The sequence below is a fragment of the Stegostoma tigrinum genome, chromosome 23 (genome assembly GCF_030684315.1).
Source record: "Stegostoma tigrinum isolate sSteTig4 chromosome 23, sSteTig4.hap1, whole genome shotgun sequence".
In the NCBI taxonomy this organism is placed as follows: domain Eukaryota; kingdom Metazoa; phylum Chordata; class Chondrichthyes; order Orectolobiformes; family Stegostomatidae; genus Stegostoma; species Stegostoma tigrinum.
In genome coordinates, this window is record NC_081376.1 from 973,127 (window position 1) to 994,123 (window position 20,997).

Consider the following 20,997-nt stretch of genomic DNA (forward strand, 5'->3'; position numbering starts at 1 on the left):
TGCAAGTGTTTATCAGATGTTTCTCAAATGTTGCAAGTGTACCTGTCTTCACCACCTTCACAAGTAGCATGTTCCATTTTTCTAGCATTGTCTGGATGAAAACTGTTTCCCCAGATCTCCTCTAATACTTCAAGCAGATCTCCCTCAGCCTCCTCTGCTCCAGTGAAACCAAACTCAGCCTATTGAGTCTCTCCTCATAACTCTGACTTTCCGTCCCAAGCAAAATCTTACTGAATCTCCTTTGCACCCTTCCAATACAACTGTGTCCCTCCAATAGTGCGGTGACCATGACTGCACATAGTACTCCATCTGTAGTCCAACATTAATTCAACATTATAAAATTGCAACAAGCCTTAGAGTCACAGAGTCAGAGTAATACAGCGTGGAAACAGGCCTTTTGGTCCAAACTTGTTCCATGCTGGCCACGGTGCGCTCTCAGCTAGCCCCAGTTACCTGCATTTGGTCCATATCCCTCTAAACCTTTCCCATCCATCCCATTTGGCCCATCAAGTCTACCCTAACCCTTTGACGAGCATCCCCACCCAGATCCATCCCCTAATTCTATCCCAGTAACTCTGCATTTCCCATGGCCAATCCACCCAAACTTTCTAAATATTTTTAAATGTTGCTATTGTACCTGCCTTAACCACTTCCTTTGACTGCCCAATCCTTATATGCACCACTCTCTGTGTGAAGGATTTTCCCCTCAGGTCCTCCTTAAATTTTTCTCTTCTCACCTTAAACTTATGCCCTCTAGTTTTCAATTCCCCATCCCTGGGAAAAAAAAACTCTAAGCATTAATCCTATCTATGCCCCTCATGATTTTATACACTTCAAATAAGGTCACCCCTCATTCTCCTACATTCCAATGAATAAAGTCCTATCCTGGCCAACCTCTCCCTATAACTCAGGCCTACTAGTCCTGGCAACAGTCTCGCAAATCTTTTTTGCACACTTTCCAGTTTAACTACATCTTTCCTCTAACACGATGACCAAAACTGAACACAATATTCCAAATGTGGCCTGACCAGAGCTTTATAAAGCCTGAGTAGTACATCCCTACTTTTATATTCAAGTCCTCTCAAAATAAATGCCAACATTGCATTTGCCTTCCTGACTACTGACTCAACCTACAAGTTTACCTTGAGAGAATCCTGGACTAGAACTCCCAATTCTTTTTGCACTTCAGACTACTGAATTTTCTCCCCAATTAGAAAATAGTTCATGCTTTTATTCTTCTTACGAAAGCCCACGTTGTACTCCTTCTGCCACTTCTCTGCCCGCTCTCCTAACCTGTCTAAATCCTTCTGCAGCTTCCCTGCCTTCTCAGTACTACCTGTCCCTACACCTATCTTTCATCAGCAAACTTAGCCAGAATGCCCACAGTTCCTTCATCTAGATCATTAATATGTAAAGTGAAAAGTTGTGGTCCCAACACTGACCCTTGTGGAACACCACTTGTCAGTGGCTGCCATCCTGAGAAAGACCCTTTTATCCCCAATCTCTGCTTTCTGCCAGGCAGTCAATCTTCAATCCATGCGAGCACCTTGTCCCTAACACCGTGGGCTCTTATCTTACTCACAACCTCCTTAGAAACAAGGAGAAGTGCTTTCTGTCAGAGGGTTATGGGTCTGTGAAGGTTGAAATAGATAGATTGCTGACAAAGAAAGAAATCAAATGTTATTGAGGGTAGGCAGCAAAGTGGAATCGAGGCTACGATCAGATCAGTCAGATGGCAGGGTAGGCTCAAGGTCAAATTATTCCAGCTCCTCTCTGTTTTTCCCTGTGGCTCCATTGTAGGCTGATATCATCCTCGTCAATACCAACATCACCACCAGTTTTTGAGTAAACTGAAAACTTACTAATTATACCTTCTACACTCATAGTGGAGACATTTATATAAAAATAAAAACAGCAAGGATCGTCTCCCCAATCCCTGTGGGACACTACTGGTCACAGGCTTCAAATCATGAAGACAACCCTCCACAATTGCCCTTTGCCTTCTATTTCCAAATAAATTTTGGATCCAGTTTGTCAACTTGCTTTGGATCCTCTGGGCTCTTACCCTTTGGACCCGCCCTCCATGTGGTACCTTTCAAAGGCCTTAGTGAAGTCCATGTGAACCACATCAACTGCACTTCTCTCATCCAGATATTTAGTTACTTTTAAAAAAATGAATTAAATTAGTCAGACAGGATGTTCCTCCAACAAATCTATGTCAACAATCCCTGATCAATCCCTGCTTTTCCAAGTGTTCATTATGCCTGCACCTCAGAACTTTTTCCAATAATTTCCCGACCACTAACATCAGACAATCTTCAATGACCTGCCCTATCCCTGCTGTCCTTCTTCAACAAAGAAACCACATTAGCTATCCTCCAATCATCTGGAACATCACCAGTGGTCCGAAAGGATTAAATAACTTCACCAGGGTGCTAACAATCTTCTCCCTTGCTTCTCCTTGCAACCTGGGATACATCACATCAGGTCTTGAGAAGTTATGCACCTTTATGCCCGTTTAAACATTGAATACCTCCTTTATTATTAATTTTAACATTCTCTAGAACCTCACCATCCCAACTGAAATCTCCAGCCACAATGTCTTTCTCCTTTGTGAATACAGATGAGAAATATTCATTTACAATCTCACCCATGTCCTCTGCCTCCACGCACAGATTGGCCCTTTGGTCTCTAATAGGTACCACAGTTTCTATGATGATCGTTTTGCTCTTAATATACTTTTAAAATGTTTTCAGGCTTTCTTTAATCCTATCAGCCGAACATATTTCTTTGCTGTTCTTTGCCCATCTACTTTCTTTTTTCAAGGGCTCCCATACACTCTCTAGGCACGTGAAAAATCTTCTTTGTTTCGGACTTAAAATATGGCTCTTTCTTCCTCTTTATCAAGCTCTCAATATCCCTTGACATCCAGGGCTCCCTGGAGTGATGCCCTTACCCTTTACTCTTAGAGGAACACACTAGCCCTGAACTCTCACTATATTACATTTAAAAGAGTTCCATTTTCAAAATGTAGACTTATGTGCAAGTCGCTGCTTCCAATCTCTGTTGGCCAGATCCTGTCTAATGATATTGAATTGGCCTTCCCCCAGTTTAGACATTTAACTTCTGTACTTCTCCCTTTCTCTCATGACTATGCAGCTTACAGAGTTATTTTCACTGTTCCCAAACTGCCCACCTGTTGACACTTCAACCAATTGGCCAACCTCATTCTCCATAATTGGGTCTAGCACTGCTCCATCACGAGTAGGACTATCTATGTACGGACACAAAAATCTCTCCTGCATGCACTTTAAAAAATTCATCCTGTTTAATCCTATCACATTGAGACAATCCCAAGTAATGGTAGCAAAGCTGAAATTCTCTTCGAGAACAAGGGTAGCATGGTGGCTCCGGTGGCACAGCTGGCACAGCACCAGGGACCCAGGTATGATTCCAGCCTTAGGTGACTGTATGTGTAGACTTTGCATGTTCTCCCCATGTCTGCGTTGGATTCCCACAGGTACTCCATTTCCTCCCACATATCAAAGATATGCAGATTAGGTGGATTACCCATGTTAAATTTTCCAGAGATATGCAGGGTTACTGGGGTAGGGTGAGGTGTTCTTCGGCAGGTGGGTGCAGACTCAATGGATCAAATGGCCTCTTTTCACACTGTAGGAATTCTATGATTCATAACCCTATTCTCTCATACATCTCTATGATTTGCCTACATATCTGCTCCTTTATCTCACTCTGAATGTTGGGAGACCTACAGTATAACCCCAGCAAAGCAGCCACCCTTTCTTTATTTCAATGCCCTACCCAGATGGCCTCATTGGAAGAGCCTTCTGGAACATCCTCCTTCACTGCTGCAGTGATAATCTCCTTCATCAATAATGCAATGCCCCTTCCCCTCTTACATCATGACCCCACAGCCCTATCACACCTGAAACTTCTATAGCTGCCAGTCCTGTCCTTCCTTCAACCATGCCTTAGTAAGTCCCACATGTTGATCAATGCTCTAAGTTCATCTGCTTTACCAGTCAGTCTGCTTGTATTAAAATAGATACAACTTCGCTTTTCTGATCTCCCATATGCCCTATTATACCCATGTCTTCTTTGCCTGTTGGACTGTCCAAGCATTCCTTGTGAATCTGACTGAATTTTGCTCCCGACTTTACATCTGCTCTGTGCCCCATCTCACTGCCAAGTTGGTTTAAAACCTGCCCAACAGCATGAGAAAACCTTGGGAGGTTTCAAAGTTCTATGATTCTGTTTACCAGAGCGACTGATACAGATAAATGAAGACAGGGTAAACAGTGAACAGAATCAAAGGCAGGAATATACAGGGATGGGTCCTGCAGCTCACGCTGTGCTTTAATAATGAGCATGGCAGCATCCTTCAGTAATGTTTGGCGTGAAGCCAAGTTTGAGTTTTATTGGGCTTAATTTGAATTACAGATATTATTCTTCAGAGCCCATACATCAGGTTTCATTGAGTCAAACCCAACAATTAGAGGATCTAATTAAAGTGCCATTTATCTAAGTACAATGGAGAGGTTTCAACAATTTATTTGGTGGTACAGAGCAAGGGAGGCATTACCAGTTCTGCAATATTCACATTAATGTTTTAACATAGCGAAGCTCTGCTAATGTGGGAATTAGAGCATCTGTAAGATGGTGCTCACTAAATCAAAGAAACTTGTAAATGTAAAAACATAAGAAATACGAGCAGGAGCAGGCCACTTATCTCCTCAATCCTGCTCTGCCATTCAACTAAATCATGGGTATGTATATCACATCACATCCTGGGATGGGAGTAAGTGCTGGCCCAGCTGATATCACCCACAGCTCATCAATGAGCAATGAAAAAATCCTCAGGATATCTCAATAGTATGAACTCACTGCAGGAAAACACAAGAGTAAAATTCCGTGAGTAAGATACCGTAAAGGGAAAAGAAATGAATAACTACATAAACTGAAACAGAAATTTCTGGAAAAACTCAGCAGATCTGGCAGCATCTGTGGAGAGAAAACGTAATTAACATTAACAGCGACCCTTCTTCAGAACTCAATATAATCTGATTTTGGTGGTGTTAGATGAGAAGAATTTCTTTTTAAAAATGATGTTATAGGATGTGAGAATTGAAGTGGTGAGCATGTAGAGTCTTTGTTGATCCTATGGAAAAGATCCTGTCCGGTTGTTCCCTGAGCAGATTATCAAAGTCATTCGGCAGAATGCCTCATCGCCAGAACTTTCCAATAAGCACCAAAAGATCACTTGGCTGGTGATGAGAAAGACTCTTCCCTCAGATCCTTCCTATGTATAAAATTCTTGCTGCTTTCACATATTGCCTACGAAGTGGCTGCATCGTTGTCTATTTCCTTATGGAATTTGCCTTCGTTAGGAAGGTTTGGAGAGTGATGCAGTAGTTTTTGTCGAGGTTCACCTGAGCAGTTCCGTGACACAGGACTCCAAAGTCTGCTGTAACGTGGATCTTCTGAGTGCGAGATGCTGTCAAAAGTGTTCGGAGGGTCTAAGGCTGTGTGCTGACAGATTCACTAAAACCTGGAGAACACACTGCAAAGGTGCTGTCTAAAGATTTACGATAATGATACGATGAGTGGTTGGAACTTACATAAAATCCCTCTGGCTGAATATGTCAGGGAATGTTTAACATGAAATGTAATTGCATATTATAAACACAACCTGCAATGATAAGTATAACAGCACACACTTCTGAATTGAAAGAAACTGATTTGTATTACATTTATGTTATTTTAAATTTGTACTGATACATAATATGCCCTCTCAAATTTTATTCTGTTTTTGGAAAGCAATTGCAATCCATTCTTTGATGGATTTACTTAACCAACAAATATGTTCATTATTATTGAGTTTTTCGTTGGGGGAAACATACTAAACCTTTACTTATGGATGTTATATATGTCGTTGGAAACATTAGCTGAAAGGAGGATTGGGGGCTGTGTCGAGATATTAGACATAGAATTTGATGAGAAGTTACAAGTATAGAAGTTGGCATGAACAGCACAGTTCTGGTACAAATCAACCTTGTAAAGCCAGCTAAAATTCCATGCTTGCATAACAGGAGAACCAATTACCTGATCATCGACTTTGTGTGCTATGCTGGTGGCTCCTTCATCAATTTCTGATTCATTAATGGGGCGGATTCGAACAGCCACCTGCAAGTATGCAAGTTGAAGAAGCTATTAGTGTTCACATGTTCATGCTGCATGATCAGAACTCTAAACAATGGCTATATGTAATTCCAGAACATCATAAAGGAGGTGGCATCTTAATCATGACATTTTCTGTAGAATGACATTGTCGAATACACAAATGTGATTTCAGTGAGAACAGGAAAAAGATACCATTCATGTTCAGGTCTTTTGGAATGTGATTGGGAGGTAAGGAAGCCAGTAAGGTGGTGTGCCAGTGCCACTCAATGCCATGCCATTTTGCCAATGGCAGGAAAGTTGGTCATCTGGTGGCTTCCTAGAGCACAATGGAGCCACAGGGGTAAACAGAGAGGAGCTGGAACAATTTGGCCTCATGCCTACCCTGCCATCTGGCTGATCTGCTCATGGCCTAGATTCCACTTTGCTGCCTACCCTCAATACCCATTCATTTCTTTCTTCGTCAGCAATCTATCTACTTCAACCTTAACAGACCCATAACCCTCTGACAGAAAGCACTTCTTCTTGTATCGGACTTAGTTGTGAGATCCCTTAAACTGTGACCCTAGTTCTAGCTCCCCAACTGGGGAAAACACCCTGTCAACTGCTTTCAAGATCTTATATATTTTGATAAGTTTATGTCACATTCTCCTGAACTCGAACTAAAATAGGCCAGAATCTGTGATAATGGCAACTGCAGATGCTGGAGAATCCGAGGTAACAAAATGTAGAGCTGGATGAACACAGCAGGCCAAGCAGCATCTTAGGAGCACAAAAGCTGACATTTCGGGCCTAGACCCTTCATCAGAGACGGGAATGGGGAGAGGGAACTGGAATAAATAGAGAGGGGCGGGGGTGGATCGAAGGTGGATAGAGGAGAAGATAGGTGGAGAGGAGACAGACAAGATAAAGGGGCAGGGATGGAGCCTGTAGAGGTGAGTACAGGTGGGGAGGTATTGGAGGGAATAGGTCAGTCCAGGGAGGACGGACAGGTCAAAGGGGCGGGATGAGGTCCTGCATCATCCTCCGACACTTCCACCATCTACAATCCAATCCCACCACCAAAGACATTTTTCCATCCCCACCCTTGTCTGCCTTCCGGAAAGACCACTCTCTCCGGGAGTCCCTCGTCCGCTTCACGCTCCCCTCCAACCCCACCACACCCGGCACCTTCCCCTGCAACCGCAGGAAGTGCTACATTTGCCCCCACACCTCCTCCCTCACCCCCATCCCAGGCCCCAAGATGACTTTCTACATCAAGCAGATGTTCACCTGCACATCTGCCAATGTGGTATACTGCATCCGCAGTACCCATTGTGGCTTCCTCTACATTGGGGAAACCAAGCAGAGGCTTGGGGACCGCTTTGCAGAACACCTCCACTCGGTTCACAATAAACAACTGCACCTCCCAGTCGCGAACCGTTTCATCTCCCCCTCGCATTCCTTAGATGACATATCCATCCTGGGCCTCCTGCAGTGCCACAATGATGCCACCCAAAGGTTGCAGGAACAGCAACTCATATTCCGCTTTGGAACCCTGCAGCCAATGGTATCAATGTGGACTTCACCAGCTTCAAAATCTCCCCATCCCCCACTGCATCCCAAAACCAGCCCAGCACATCCCCGCCTCCCTAACCTGTTCTTCCTCTCACCTATCCCCTCCTCCCACCTCATGCCGCACCCTCATTTCCTTCCTACTAACCTCATCCTGCCCCCTTGACCTGTCCCTCCTGGGACTGACCTATCCCCTCCCTACCTCCCCACCTATACTCACCCCTACAGGCTACATCCCTACCCCTTTAACTTGTCTGTCTCCTCTCCACCTATCTTCTCCTCTATCCACCTTCGATCCGCCTCCCCCTCTCTCCTTATTTATTTCAGAACCCTCCCCGGATCCCCCTTTTCTGATGAAGGGCTTAAGCCCGAAATGTCAGCTTTTGTGCTCCTAAGATGCTGCTTGGCCTGCTGTGTTCATCCAGCTCCACACTTTGTTATCTAGGCCAGAACCTGTTCAATCTTTCCTCATAAACTAAAGACCACTACCTTTCTCACATTGGAAAGATTGCTACTGCCATCAGGACGTCTCCATTTTGGCACTTTGTGGCCTACAAATAGGCTCCTGGTGGGCAATGGCCACCCTCAGAGCAATGCTGTTAGCTGTCTGTATGTAGCCCTGTTCCTAGGTTTGAGCCACAGGGAGAGGCTGAACAGGATTTATATGCACATGGAGAGGCAAGGAATGATTAGGGTAGGTCAGCATGGTTTTGTACAAGGGAAATTGTGTCTCACAAACTTGACTGAGGTTTTTGAGGAAGTAACCAAGAAAATTAACAAGGGCAGAGTAGTAGACATTGTTTACTTGTACTTTAGTAAAGCCTTTGATGAGGTTCTACAATGGTAGACTAATTAGTAAAGTTAGACCACACGGGATTCAGGATGAGCTCGCCAATTGGATACAAAATTGGCTTAATGGCAGGAGACAGGGAGGGGGGAGAAAACCGAAAGAACTGTGGATGCTGTAAATCAGGAACAAAAACAGGATTTTCTGGAAAAGCTCAGCGGGTCTGGCAGCATCTGTGAAGGAAAAAAGAGTTAACATTCCTTGGACCACCGGACCTGAAACATTAACTCTTTTTTTGCTTCACAGTGATGGTGGAGGGTTGTTTTTCGGACTGAAGGACTGCACTCAGCAGTGTTCTACGGCATCAGTGCTGGGTCCAATTTTGTTTGTCATTTACATATATGATTTGGATGGAAATATAGAAGACAAAGAGAACAAGAAAATTACAGACAGGAACGGGCCCGTTGGCCCTCCAAGCCTGCACCGACATGCCACCTGTCACAACTAAAACCTTCTACACTTCCAGGGGCCCTAACCCCAATTCCCACCCTATCCATTTATTTGTCAAGATGCTCTTTATAAGTCACTCTCATATCTGCTTCCACTACCTCCCCCAGTAGTGAGTTCCAGGTACATGCCAGTCTCTGTGTTAAAAACAGCCTTGAGGTTGTTGAAGTTGGTTGGCTCGCCGAGCTGGTTTCTTGTTTTGCAGACGTTTCGTTACCATGCTTGGTAACATCCTCAGTGCAGCCTCCAATGAAGCATCGGTGTGTTTTCCCGCCTGGTTTTTAAACTCTGGGGTCCATTGAGATGGATTGGCTCATTTCCAGTTTTCCTTCATAGTGGAATATATATGGGGTCGAGTTCAATGTGTTTATTAATAGCATGCTTCGTGGAGTGCCATGCTTCCAGGAATTCTCGTGCCTGTCTCTGCCCAGCCTGTCCCAGGATCTAGGTGTTGTCCCAGTCGAAATGGTGGTTCTCCTTATCCATGTGGATTGAGGTGAGTGAGTACTGGTCATGTCTTTTGGTGTTCTGCTGTTTTTTGGGCTTGTGGGTTGTTGATGGGTGGTTTGTACTTCACACTGCATGGTAATACCTAGTTCCTGAGGCATCCATGTAGGAAGTAGAGTTGTTTGAGGGTTGCACTCTCTCGTTTGGTGTAGTTTTCTCATTTTCTTGCCAATTCACGTGTGTTGCACCCATAGGTGTCTAAGGTTTCGCAGTAGATTTGTGGCTCAGGTTGTGGGTGTTGAGATTGTTTGAGGTTGGTTGGCTCACCGAGCTGGTTTCTTGTTTCGCAGAGTTTCATTACCCTGCTTGGTAACATCCTCAGTGCAGCCTCCGATAAAGCATTGGTGTGTTTTCCTGCCTGGTTTAAACAGCCTTGTACATCACCTTTAAACTTTACCCCTTGCACCTTAAACCTATGCCCCCTAGTAACTGACTCTTCAAACCTTGGAAAAAGCTTCTGACTGTCCATGCCCTTCAAAATCTTGTAGACTTCTATCAGGTCATTTCTCATCTTCAGTCATTCCAGTGAGAACAACCCAAATTTCTCCAACCTCTCCTCCCAAGCAAACATCCTAGTAAATCTATTCTGTGCCCTCTCCAAAGCCACCACATCCTTCTGGTAGTGTGGCAACCAGAACTGACCACAATATTCCAAATGCGGCCAACTAAGGTTCTATAAAGCTGCAATATTACCTCCCAATTTTTAAACTCAATGCTCCGACCAATGAAGGCAAGCATGGCATATGCCTTATTGATAATCTTCTCCACCTGCGTAGCCATTTTCAGTGACCTGTGTACCTGTGTACCTGTACACCCAGATCCTTCTGCCTACCTGTATTCTTAAGGATTCTGCAATTAACTGTATATTTTCCACCTGGGTTAGACCTTCCAAAATGCACTACCTCATTTTTGTGGATTAAACTCCACCTGCCTTCTCTCTGCCCAAGTCACCAACTGATCTATACCCAGCTGTAACCTTTGATGGTCCTCATCACTATCCACAATTCCACCAACCTGTGTGTCAAACACAAACTTACTAATCAGTTACATTTTCCTCCGAATCATTTATGTATATTACAAATAGCAAAGGTCCTAACACTGATATCTGAGGAACGCCACTAGTCACTGCTCTCCATTCAGAAATGCACCTTTCCACTGCTACCCTTTGTCATGGTTAGTAAGTTTGCGGATGACACCCAAGTTGGTGGTATAGTGTATAGTGAAGAAGCTTATCAAAGATTACAGAGATCTTGATCAATTCAGTTTATGAACTGAAGAGTTGCAGATGGCATTTAACTTGGATAAATGCAAGGTATAATATTTTGGTATAACTAGAGGTTCAGGTGTGTAATTCCTTGAGGTTTGCATCATATTTGGATAGGGTAGTTAAGAAGGCATTTGGTATGCTTGCTTTCATTGCTCAGAACTCTGGGACATCACGTTGAAGTTGTTCAGGATGCCAGTAGGGCCTTTTCTGGAGTACTGTGTCCAGTTCTGGTCTCCCTGTTATGGGAAGGATACTATTAAACCGGAGAGGGGTCAGAAGAGGTTTACCTGGATGTTGCCGGGAATGGAGGGTTTGAGTTATAGGAAGAAGCTGGACAGGCTAGGACCTTTTTTCACTGAAGCATAGGAAGTTGAGGGGTGGCATTATAAAGGTTCATAAAATAACAAGGGGAATAGATAAGGTGAATGTCTTTCCCTTAGGCCAGGGGATTTCAAGATTAGGAAGCAAATTTTTAAGGTGAGAGGCGAAAGATTTAACAAAGACATCAATGACAATTTTTTTTCCACAGCGAGTGGTTCGTGTGTGGAATGAACTTCCAGAGAAAGTGGTGAATGCGGGTACAGTTACAATGTTTAAAGGATATTTAGACAAGTATATGAATAAGAAATGTTTGAAGGGATATGGGACAAGGGCATGCAGATGGGGCTAATTTAGTTTGGGATTATGGTCAGCATGGACTGGTTAGACTGAAGGGTCTGTTTTTGTGCTGTATGACTCGATGACTTTATGGCTGGACTTTTTTTCCTTCAGCTTTAGAGGCAGAGAGGTGACCTTATAGAGGTTTATAAAATTATAAGGGGTGTGGAAGGATGAGTAACCAAGGTCTTTTTCCCAGGCTAGGAGAGGTCAAAACTAGACAGCATAGGTTTAAGGTGAGAAGGGAAAGATTTAAAAGGGACCCAAGGTGCACTGTTTTCACACAGAGGGTGGTGCGTATTTGGAATGATTTAAAAGGCATCTGGATGGGAACATGAATAGGAAGGGTTTAGAGGAATTTGGGCCAAATGCTAGCCAATGGGGCTAGATCAATTTAGGATATCTGGTTGACACAGATGAGTTGGACCAAAGGGTCTGTTTCAAAGATGATTAACTCTCTGATTTCTCCCTTACTGCCAGACCCTCGTTGACTGATATCGGCTCCTCAGGCTGCATTGGCCCATCTTAGACAGCACATGGCTGGTCCGCATCCTGTAGGTGTGAGGCACAACCCTTGGAAGACTCAACTGCCTGCAACAACATTATCCTGTCCTGACTGATCTCAAAACTCTGTGACCTTGGTCTTGACTCTGCCCTCTGCAACTGGGTCCTCAGCTTCCCGAATCAGTGAGGATAGGTGACTACATCTTCTCCATAATAACAGTCAATACTGGAATCCCCAATGGGTTTGTCCTCAGCCCCCTACTGTACTCCCTTTGCACCTACGACTGTATTGCCAAATTCCAAATGGACGCCATCTACAAGTTCGCTGACAACACCACCATAGTCGGACAGATATTTAACAATGATGAGTCAATATACAGAAGGGAGATAAAGGGCTTGGTGACATGGTGCAATGAAAAAAAACCCTTGGCCTAATGGTATTATCACTGGACTGTTAATTCAAATAGCTAGATAATGTTCTGGGGACCCAGGTTCGAATCCTACCATGGCAGATGGTGGAATTTGAATTCAATAAATATCAGGAATTAAGAATCTAATGATGACCATGAATCCATTGTTGATTATCAGGAAAAACCAACCTGGTTCACTAACATCCTTTATGGAGGAAACTGCCATCCTTACCTGGTCTGGCCTACACGTGACTCCAGACCCACAGCAATGTGGTTGACTCTTAACTGCCATTTGGGCAATTAGCAATGGGCAATAATTGCTGCCTAGACTGTGACACCCTCATCCCATGAATGAATAAAGAATAAAAAATCTCAACGTCGGCAAAACTAACGAACTGATCATTGACTTCAGAAAGAATAGATGAGGATAAAGCCCCATCTACATCAATGGAATTGAAGTTGAGAGGGTGAACAGCATCACGTTCCTCGGTGTAATGATAACCAACAACCTGTCCTGAACTTCCTATGTAGATGAAACAGCCAATAAGGCACAACAATGTCTCTTCCACCTCAGGCGGTTCAGAAAATTTGGTATGTCCATAAGGTACCTTACCAATTTCTTCAGATGCACCACTGAAAGGATACTGTCCTGGTGCATAATGGCCTAGTATGTCAACTACTCTGCCCAGGACCGTAAGACACTATGGAAGGTGGGGTACACAGTCTAGACCATCACTGAAGCCAATTTTCCATCCATGGATTCCATTTTCACGGCTCGCTCCATGGAAAGGCAGTCAACATCAAAGACCCATCACACCCCAGTAAAGATCTCCCACAACCTCTTCCATCAGGCAGAAGATACAGAACCCTGAACAAATGTATGGGCAGGTTCAGCAGGTTCTTCCCAGCCGTTATTAGACTGTTGAATGGACTCTCTAGCCTCAAATGATGCTAATCTTGCTAACATTGATCTTGCTTAGTGCATGCCCTGTGCAATGCAACCTTTATGCCTCTAAGTCATTTTGATCCATACATCCTTTGCTCACTATGGTCTGCCTGAACCACTTGTAAACAAAGCTTTTCACTGTATTTCGGTACACAGGACAATCAATCAATCAATCAACTGCTCTAGGGCCGGACTAATAGCAGCAGCCACTTTGCTGGCTGCCATTGGCAATATGCAGCCCCAGGTGCAAGAGAAGGGCAGTCTTTTGCCCTCAGCTCGAGACTTCTTGGACCAAAGGAAAATTTCAGGTGCAGTTTTCATCCTGTGACAACTACTACAATTACCTGAAAGAAAAACTACTCAGTGCAGAACATAGAACATAGAACATAACAGCACAGTACAGGCCCTTTGTCCCTCGAGGTTGTGCCGACCTGTCATACCGAGCTGAAGCCCATCTAACCTCCACTATTCCATGTACATCCATATGCTTATCCAATGACGACTCAAATGTACCTAAAGTTGGTGAATCTACTACCGTTGCAGGCAAAGCTTTCCATTCCCTTACTACTCTCTGAGTAAAGAAACTATCTCTGACATCTGTCCTGTATCTTTCACCCCTCAATTTAAAGCTATGCCCCCTCGTGCTCGCCGTCACCATCCTAGGAAAAAAGCTTTCCCTATCCACCCTATCTAACCTTCTGATTATTTTATATGTTTCAATTAAGTCACCTCTCAACCTTCTTCCCTCTAATGAAAACAGCCTCAAGTCCCTCAGGCTTTCCTCGTAAGACCTTCCCTCCATACCAGGCAACATCCTAGTAAATCTCCTGTGCACACTTTCCAAAGCTTCCACATCCTTCTTATAATGCGGTGACCAGAACTGTACTGTGGGACTATGTCGTGACATCTCTCAAATGATCCGAATGTAGCAATTATAAATCCTGAATGATTACTAATTCAAACCAAACATTAAAAAAATTAGCAAGCAATGACAGATAACAAAACCCTTCTAGTTGCTGTTCATAGTCAGTCATCTGTGTGATGTTCCCTTTCTACTGACTTGCTGAAATGTCAACTAATCAATTTCTACATGGACACAAGAAGAACAATCATTGAGGGCATACATTCCCAAATATACACTCTGATATATTGTTTAACTTCTTAACCTACTTGTTACCCCTATTTACAATATATGAAAGTGTTACTTTTGCCACCCTCTCTAACATTGAAAAGCAATCCTATGACACAGGCGTGCCTTTTTCTCCCCCTATTTCCTATGGTCTAAAATGATTTAAAGAGCTAACTGATCTACATTAGCCAAATAGCAAGGAATATAAAAGCTGACAGTAAGAGCCTCTTTAAATATATAAAAAAGGAAGAAACAGGCCAAAGTGAACAATAGGCCCTTTAGAAAATGTGATACTTTGTACATCCCATTAATACTAGAGAATATGGGGAGCAATTAAGTCTCATCTCCATCACTAATGAAGTAATATTAAACAAACTAACGACGCTAAAGGCGGTTTATTCTCCTCGCCTTGATGGCATGTATTCTATGATGTAGCTACAGAGATAGCAGAAGCATTTGTTGTATTTTTCCACAAGTCTATGGATTTTGGAGAAATACTAGAGGACTGGAAAACTACCAATGTGACATCCTTATTCAAAAAGGGAGAGAGGCTAAGTGTGAGTAATAAAGAGGTTAGCCTAACATATGTTGTTGGAGAAATATTGGAAACAATTATGAAGGAAGTCGTAATGGAACAGACTAGAAAATCAACATCTCATCAAGGCGAATCAGCATGGTTTCATGAAAGGGAAATTGCGTCAAACTAATTTATTAGAGCTTTTCAAGGAAGCCTCAACCAGAGTGGATAGGTGGAACCAGTAGATGTGTTGTATTTGGACTTTCAGAAGGCATTCAACAAGGTACTTCACAAAAGGTTAAGTCATAAGATGAATCCTTGGTATTGGAGATAGTAATATTGGAATGGTACAGAATTGGTTAATGTGCAGAAAACAGCTAGTGGGAATAAGGGGTTCTTTATCAGGTTGGTGACCTGTGACCAATGGAGTTCCACAGGGATCAGTGCTGGGCCTGCAACTGCTGACAATATGTATTACTAACTTGGAGGAAGGAAGCGAACGTACTATAGTCATTTTTGTAGATAACATAAAAATAGGTGAAAAGGCAGGTTGTGAGGGATAAAAACAGTTTATAGAGAGAATTTGATAGGCTAAGTAAGTGAGCAAAAGGTTGGTAAATGGATCATAATGTATGGAAATGTGAAGTTGCTCATTTTGGAAGGGAGAACAAAAGAACAGAGTATTGTTTAAATGGAGAAAAAATGCAAAGAAGCGGTAACACAAAGGGACTTGGATATAGTTGTGAAAAACACACAGAAAGCTATTACACAGATGCAGCCAGGAATCAGGAAGGCTATGGAATATTAGTCCTTATTTCAAGGGGGTGAGCATACAAAAGTAGGGAAGTTTTACAGCAACTATACAAGATGCTGGTGAGACTACATCTGGAGCACTGTGAACAGTTTTGATTCCCTTATCGAAGAAAAGATATACTTCCATTGGAGGCAGTTCAGAGGAAGTTCACTCAGACAATCCCTGGTATGGAGGGATTGTCTTATGAGCAAAGGCTAAACAGTTCAAGGCTCGACTCACTGGATTTTAGAAGAATGAGAGGTGATCTCATTGAAACGTATTAAATTCGTAAGAGGCTTGACATGACAAGAGCTGAGAGGATGTTTCCCCTCATGGGAGAGTCTAGGACCAGAGGACTTAGTCTCAAAATTAAGGGGTGTTAATTTAAGACTCAAATGAGGAGAGATTTTGTCTCTCAGAGGGTTGTGAGTCTTTGGAACTCCTTGCCACAGAGAACTATGGTGGTAGAGTCCTTGTGTCTATTTAGGGCCGAGATAGATTGTTGATCAGTAACGGAATCAAGCGCTATGGGGGAAGTGCGGATAATGGACGGGAAGAGTGTCAGATCAGCCATGATGCTATTGAACCATGGCCAGGCTCAAGGGGCCGGAAGGTCTACTCCTGTTTCTATTTCTTATGGTCTTAAGGATCTTGGAGTCAGATGCTCACTTTTGTTCCTATTTGAGATGAATTCAGTCTTTCTCCCAGTCAGCCGAAACCCACCAGTGCACTTGTTAGGCAAACAATGGCCCAAACCCTTTCCCGTGGGATTAAAGTGTTGGTGGAGAGAAGAGGTTCATAAGTATTGAATAGATTTGCACCCAATCCCCACTCCGTGACCCAGTTCATGAAAGAAAATGTATTAAACATTTTAAATATGCATTCACCAACTGCAAGTGTTATAAATGCTGTATATGATAGTGATTCTTCCCTTACTGCTGAACTACCAAGTCTAGCATGTAAGGCTTCTGAGCACACTCCCATTCATGATTACACTAGGCTGTTATGGGGAAGCTCAAAAATTAAGGATAAGGGCAATTTAAAAGGAGAACAGTCCTTCTGAACAGCCAGATTGAAGGTAACATAGAGACAGTGGACGGCATTTTCCATAGTCACTGAGACTGAGAGGGGAGCCAGGAAACATAGTGGAGAATTTAGATTGGAAAGTGGGCCCCTGTAATGACTGGAACCAAGTGGACCTTGTTTACTATGAGGTCCTTGGTTGGGATTGATAACCAGGATCAATCAGAAAGCCCTGGCTGACCAATATAAACCGGAGATTTAGAATCTTCTCACTTCCCGGTACTAACTCCGAGCAGCCAATGTACTATGCACAAGTAAATAAAGGGTGACTTGATGATGGGATACCAGCCTCTCTACTGTTATTTCAGCTACCATTTTAGAATATTTTGACGGGTTCTGGTACAGTCCATAACACTGAGGAGTTGCAAAGGGATAGAATGAGGAATGGCTGCTGTTCAAAAGCCAAGGCAGGAGTAAAACCACCTCCCACAAAGAATACAGAAATGAAATGAAGGCTGGGATGATGGTCTGAAATCATCCAATCTGGTGTTGAGTCCAGAAAGCTGCAAAGTGCCAAATTGAAAGATGAAGCACTGTTCCTCAATGGTTGTATCGAGCTTCTTTGGAACTGTGCGGAAGTGGGTGGTGGTCAGACATGTTACAAAACAAGCATAAATAGATTCTAAATCTCCTCAGTTTGGGTTACTGACTCCGAGCAGCCAGTGTACTGTGCACAAGTAAATAAAGGGTGGCTTTGTGATGGGATACTGGCCTCTGTGCAGTTATTTCAGTCCCCTGCCCTCAATAAAATAAACATTTTGAGAATCCCAACTGCCAAACATCCATAGACTGGCCTGAGGCATTACCTTTCCCTAGCGCTTGAATAAGAGAATGCTGCTACACTTATTTACTTTGGAATATTTTGGGATGGTGGTTTTGACATAAAAATGACGACCATATCAACACTGCGTTGAACATCACGGTGGCTCAGTGGTTAGCACTGCTGCCTCACAGCACCAGGGACCCAGGTTCAATTCTTGCCTCAGGTGACTGTCTGTGTGGAGTTTGCAGATTCTCCCTGTTTCTGCCAGCTGCTCCAGTTTCCTCCCACAATCCAAAGATGTGCAGGCTAGGTGGATTGTCCATGCTAAAGTGCCCTATTGTTCAGGGATGTGTAGATTAGATGGGTTACTGTGAAAGGAGTAGGGCGATGGGTCTGAGTGGGATCCCCTTCACAGGGTCAGTTGTTGCGGACTTGTTGGGTTGAATGACCTGTTTCCACACTGTAAGGATTCCATGAGTTTTTACTTGTATTCATCTTATCATTGTTTCATAACATTAAACCAAGTTTAACCAATAAATGACTGAAAACAGCAGGAAAATTCATTCAACATTGTTCTGTTACTGAAGACCTCACAACAGAAATATACCAGGAATTCAAATCTGGCAAACAGGCCAATTTCAACATGAACAGCTCACATTTAGAAAGCACCTTTGATGCTATAAAATGTAGCAGATTGCTTCACAGGAAGAGTCTGACAGGAGTCAATGCTAAGCTGATGAATAAGACAGATTGTTGTCAAAAGTAGGAGGTTTTAAGTTGCATTCTAAAGGAGGTGAGGGGGTAAAGAGGTGAAAAGGTTTGGGTGAGTTCTAAAGAAATGAAGGGCCATTTTCTAAATGGTGAAGTGAATCAGATGTGGGCTGAAAAAGCAACAGGTTAGAGGATAGCTGGTTATATAACAATCCAGCAATCTGAAGAATAATGACAAATGAGACAAGCATTTTATTCCAGATCTATTGATTGATTTAACGTACACTTTCCAGTTGTCAGAATGAGATCTGAAATCATGCCTCTGGAGCAGTAGCTTAAGCCTCTTGGTTCCTCATCTAGTTGCTTTGCTATTATGCTCATGTTCCCAAAGAACACAGTTCTGGAAGATCAGCTAAGAGTTAAATAAGGCGTACAGTGTTCAGAAGGAGAACAAATCAGTGCCACTGCTTTGTTTTTTCAAGAAAAACTCAAAAACAGTTCCGTTTCCTTAGATTATAGATACTGTACAATATTAGTCTCAATAATCTCACATGTTCCAGCACACAATGTAACAGCTATTGTTTTGAATGGTGGCACCTAATTGACTGACATTGTAATTAACCTTTCCCTAAAGATACTGTCCTCATAATGTAATGCTTATTCTGCGTATAATTGAGAACACAAATACATTATTTGACAAAGTGAACAAAATCCTACCTTTATTTTTTCAGAAAGATTCATACTGCATAGTTGGGTTCTATATTTCTTGCATACTTAGAGAATTTAAAAAAAAACAGAATTGTGGAACTCCAGCACTCTGCTTCTAATACTGTGACATAATCTTGATTATGATGTCATTTCAAATGTTCAATTTCATTCTATTAGGGAATTTTCTTTTCAACATTTGGTCAATGTGGCAGCCCAGTTGGGAGATGGATGGAAACTCAGAGAGCAGACTATAATTGATGGATTCTTGTTTTGACTGAAACAAGTTACAGTGCAGCATGGTGGCTCAGTGGTTAAAAATAATCCCTCATAGTTCCAGAGATCCAGGCTTGATTCCATCCTTAGGGCTTGCACATTCTACCTGTGTCTATGTGGGTTTTCTCTGGATACTCTAGTTTCTTACCAAAGTCTAATAAGCTGAATAGCCATGGGAATTGCAAATGGAGGTGGGTCTGGGTAGGATGCTCTTCAGAAGGTCAGTGTGGACTTGATGGGCTGAATGGCCTGCTTTCAACCTGCAGGGATTCTGTTAACAACGAAGTGACCCAAAAGCTCTTCATCTTTTTTCCCCCTCCCATGTGAAAAGCAACTGAAATCAGGAAATGAACAGGTTGGATTGGTGCAGCCAATCTGGCACTACCTCCAGCAAACCTGAGTTTAAATCTAAACAAGGTCAGATTAACATCTGGGGTGACATAATCTGTTTGCTTCCTACCTATTGTGATGTCTATTCTTTTTACTTCATTTCATTTTACTTCATTTCTCGCTGATCTCTTTATATAATAAATACATCCATGACAATTAACATTTTAGGATGTATTAACGTAAATGATCCAACATGTTATACAACTGGCATCCACAAAGATGTCGAGCATAGATGTGTTTCTATTGTGCTGTTTAGTGCAATAGAATACAATAAATGCATCCACACTAGGATGTTAGCCTGCTTCAATGATATTTCCTATCCGCTCCTCTCAAGCATGTGGAACTTGAACCTGGGTTTCCTAGTCCAGAAGGTAAAGTCAGTCAGGATTATATGTTCATGTCACCAGAACAGAATTGAATCCATAAGCTTCTGGTTAAGAGACAACCTTGCAACTTACTGACACCAATACCATGTATTACATGGTGATAATCAGCTTCAGCAATGAGACATGAGAATGGAGTATGTTGGATCATATTCATAAACGCAACAAAAAACGCTGAGCAGAGTCCAGTTCATTCACTCCATTTCTTAAAATGATGATTCAAATATTGATGCTTTAAGTCACAAAAAACAAATTTGTGCTGATCGAAATGGACAAGCCCAACTCCTAAAAATGTGAAAGAGCTTTTTGAATTAAATCTCTCAGCGAGAGGAGAGCTAACAACTCCGAGGTGAATACAAATGAAAATTTCTCATCAGAAGATTCAGTAACTGCTAATAATAATATAACCCATTTATCAAATCATCGCCTGCACTTGAGGTTTCAAAATGCTACCGTACCATGAAGTCTAAGATCAAAGCTGGTGCATTTGCAATGAAAATAGTGAGTCACAACAGGTCTCATTAATCATTGAGAAAATGCCCTTTATGACACTACAGAGCATTATTGGTTCTTTCAAACAGAAAGCAGGAAGATTCCAGCACAGATATTGAAGATGCAGTGACAACCATAAAATGGTGAACAGCCTGACCATAAGAGGCCCAATCAGATTGACAGGCACAGAGGCAATGAAATCTCCTGGTCCACGCCAAGACAATCAAAAAGAAACTCCAGTCTGTTACCAGAGCTCCAAGGCTTAGGCTGTCAGGAGACAACGTATGATGTTGGCATTTTTACCTAGGCAAGGATAGAAGAAAATGTGGAGACAAAGCAAGAAGGTGCTATTACGAAACAGATCGGCCATTGAAAGTCAAGATAGGTTTCGGGGTTAAATGACCTAGCCATGTTGGGC

At 42.7% G+C, this 20,997-nt stretch overlaps 1 protein-coding gene across 4 annotated transcripts in view; it reads right to left on the minus strand.

Annotated features, from left to right (window-relative positions):
• si:dkey-26i13.8 (kinesin-like protein KIF19) overlaps nt 1–20,997 on the minus strand; it is a 291,207-nt gene that overhangs the window by 251,300 nt on the left and 18,910 nt on the right. For all 4 annotated transcript variants that reach the window (XM_048552702.2, XM_048552699.2, XM_048552698.2 and 1 more), the window contains exon 2: nt 6,124–6,204. In XM_048552702.2, coding sequence (XP_048408659.1) covers nt 6,124–6,204 — 81 coding nt within the window. The remainder of the gene's footprint in view (nt 1–6,123; nt 6,205–20,997) is intronic.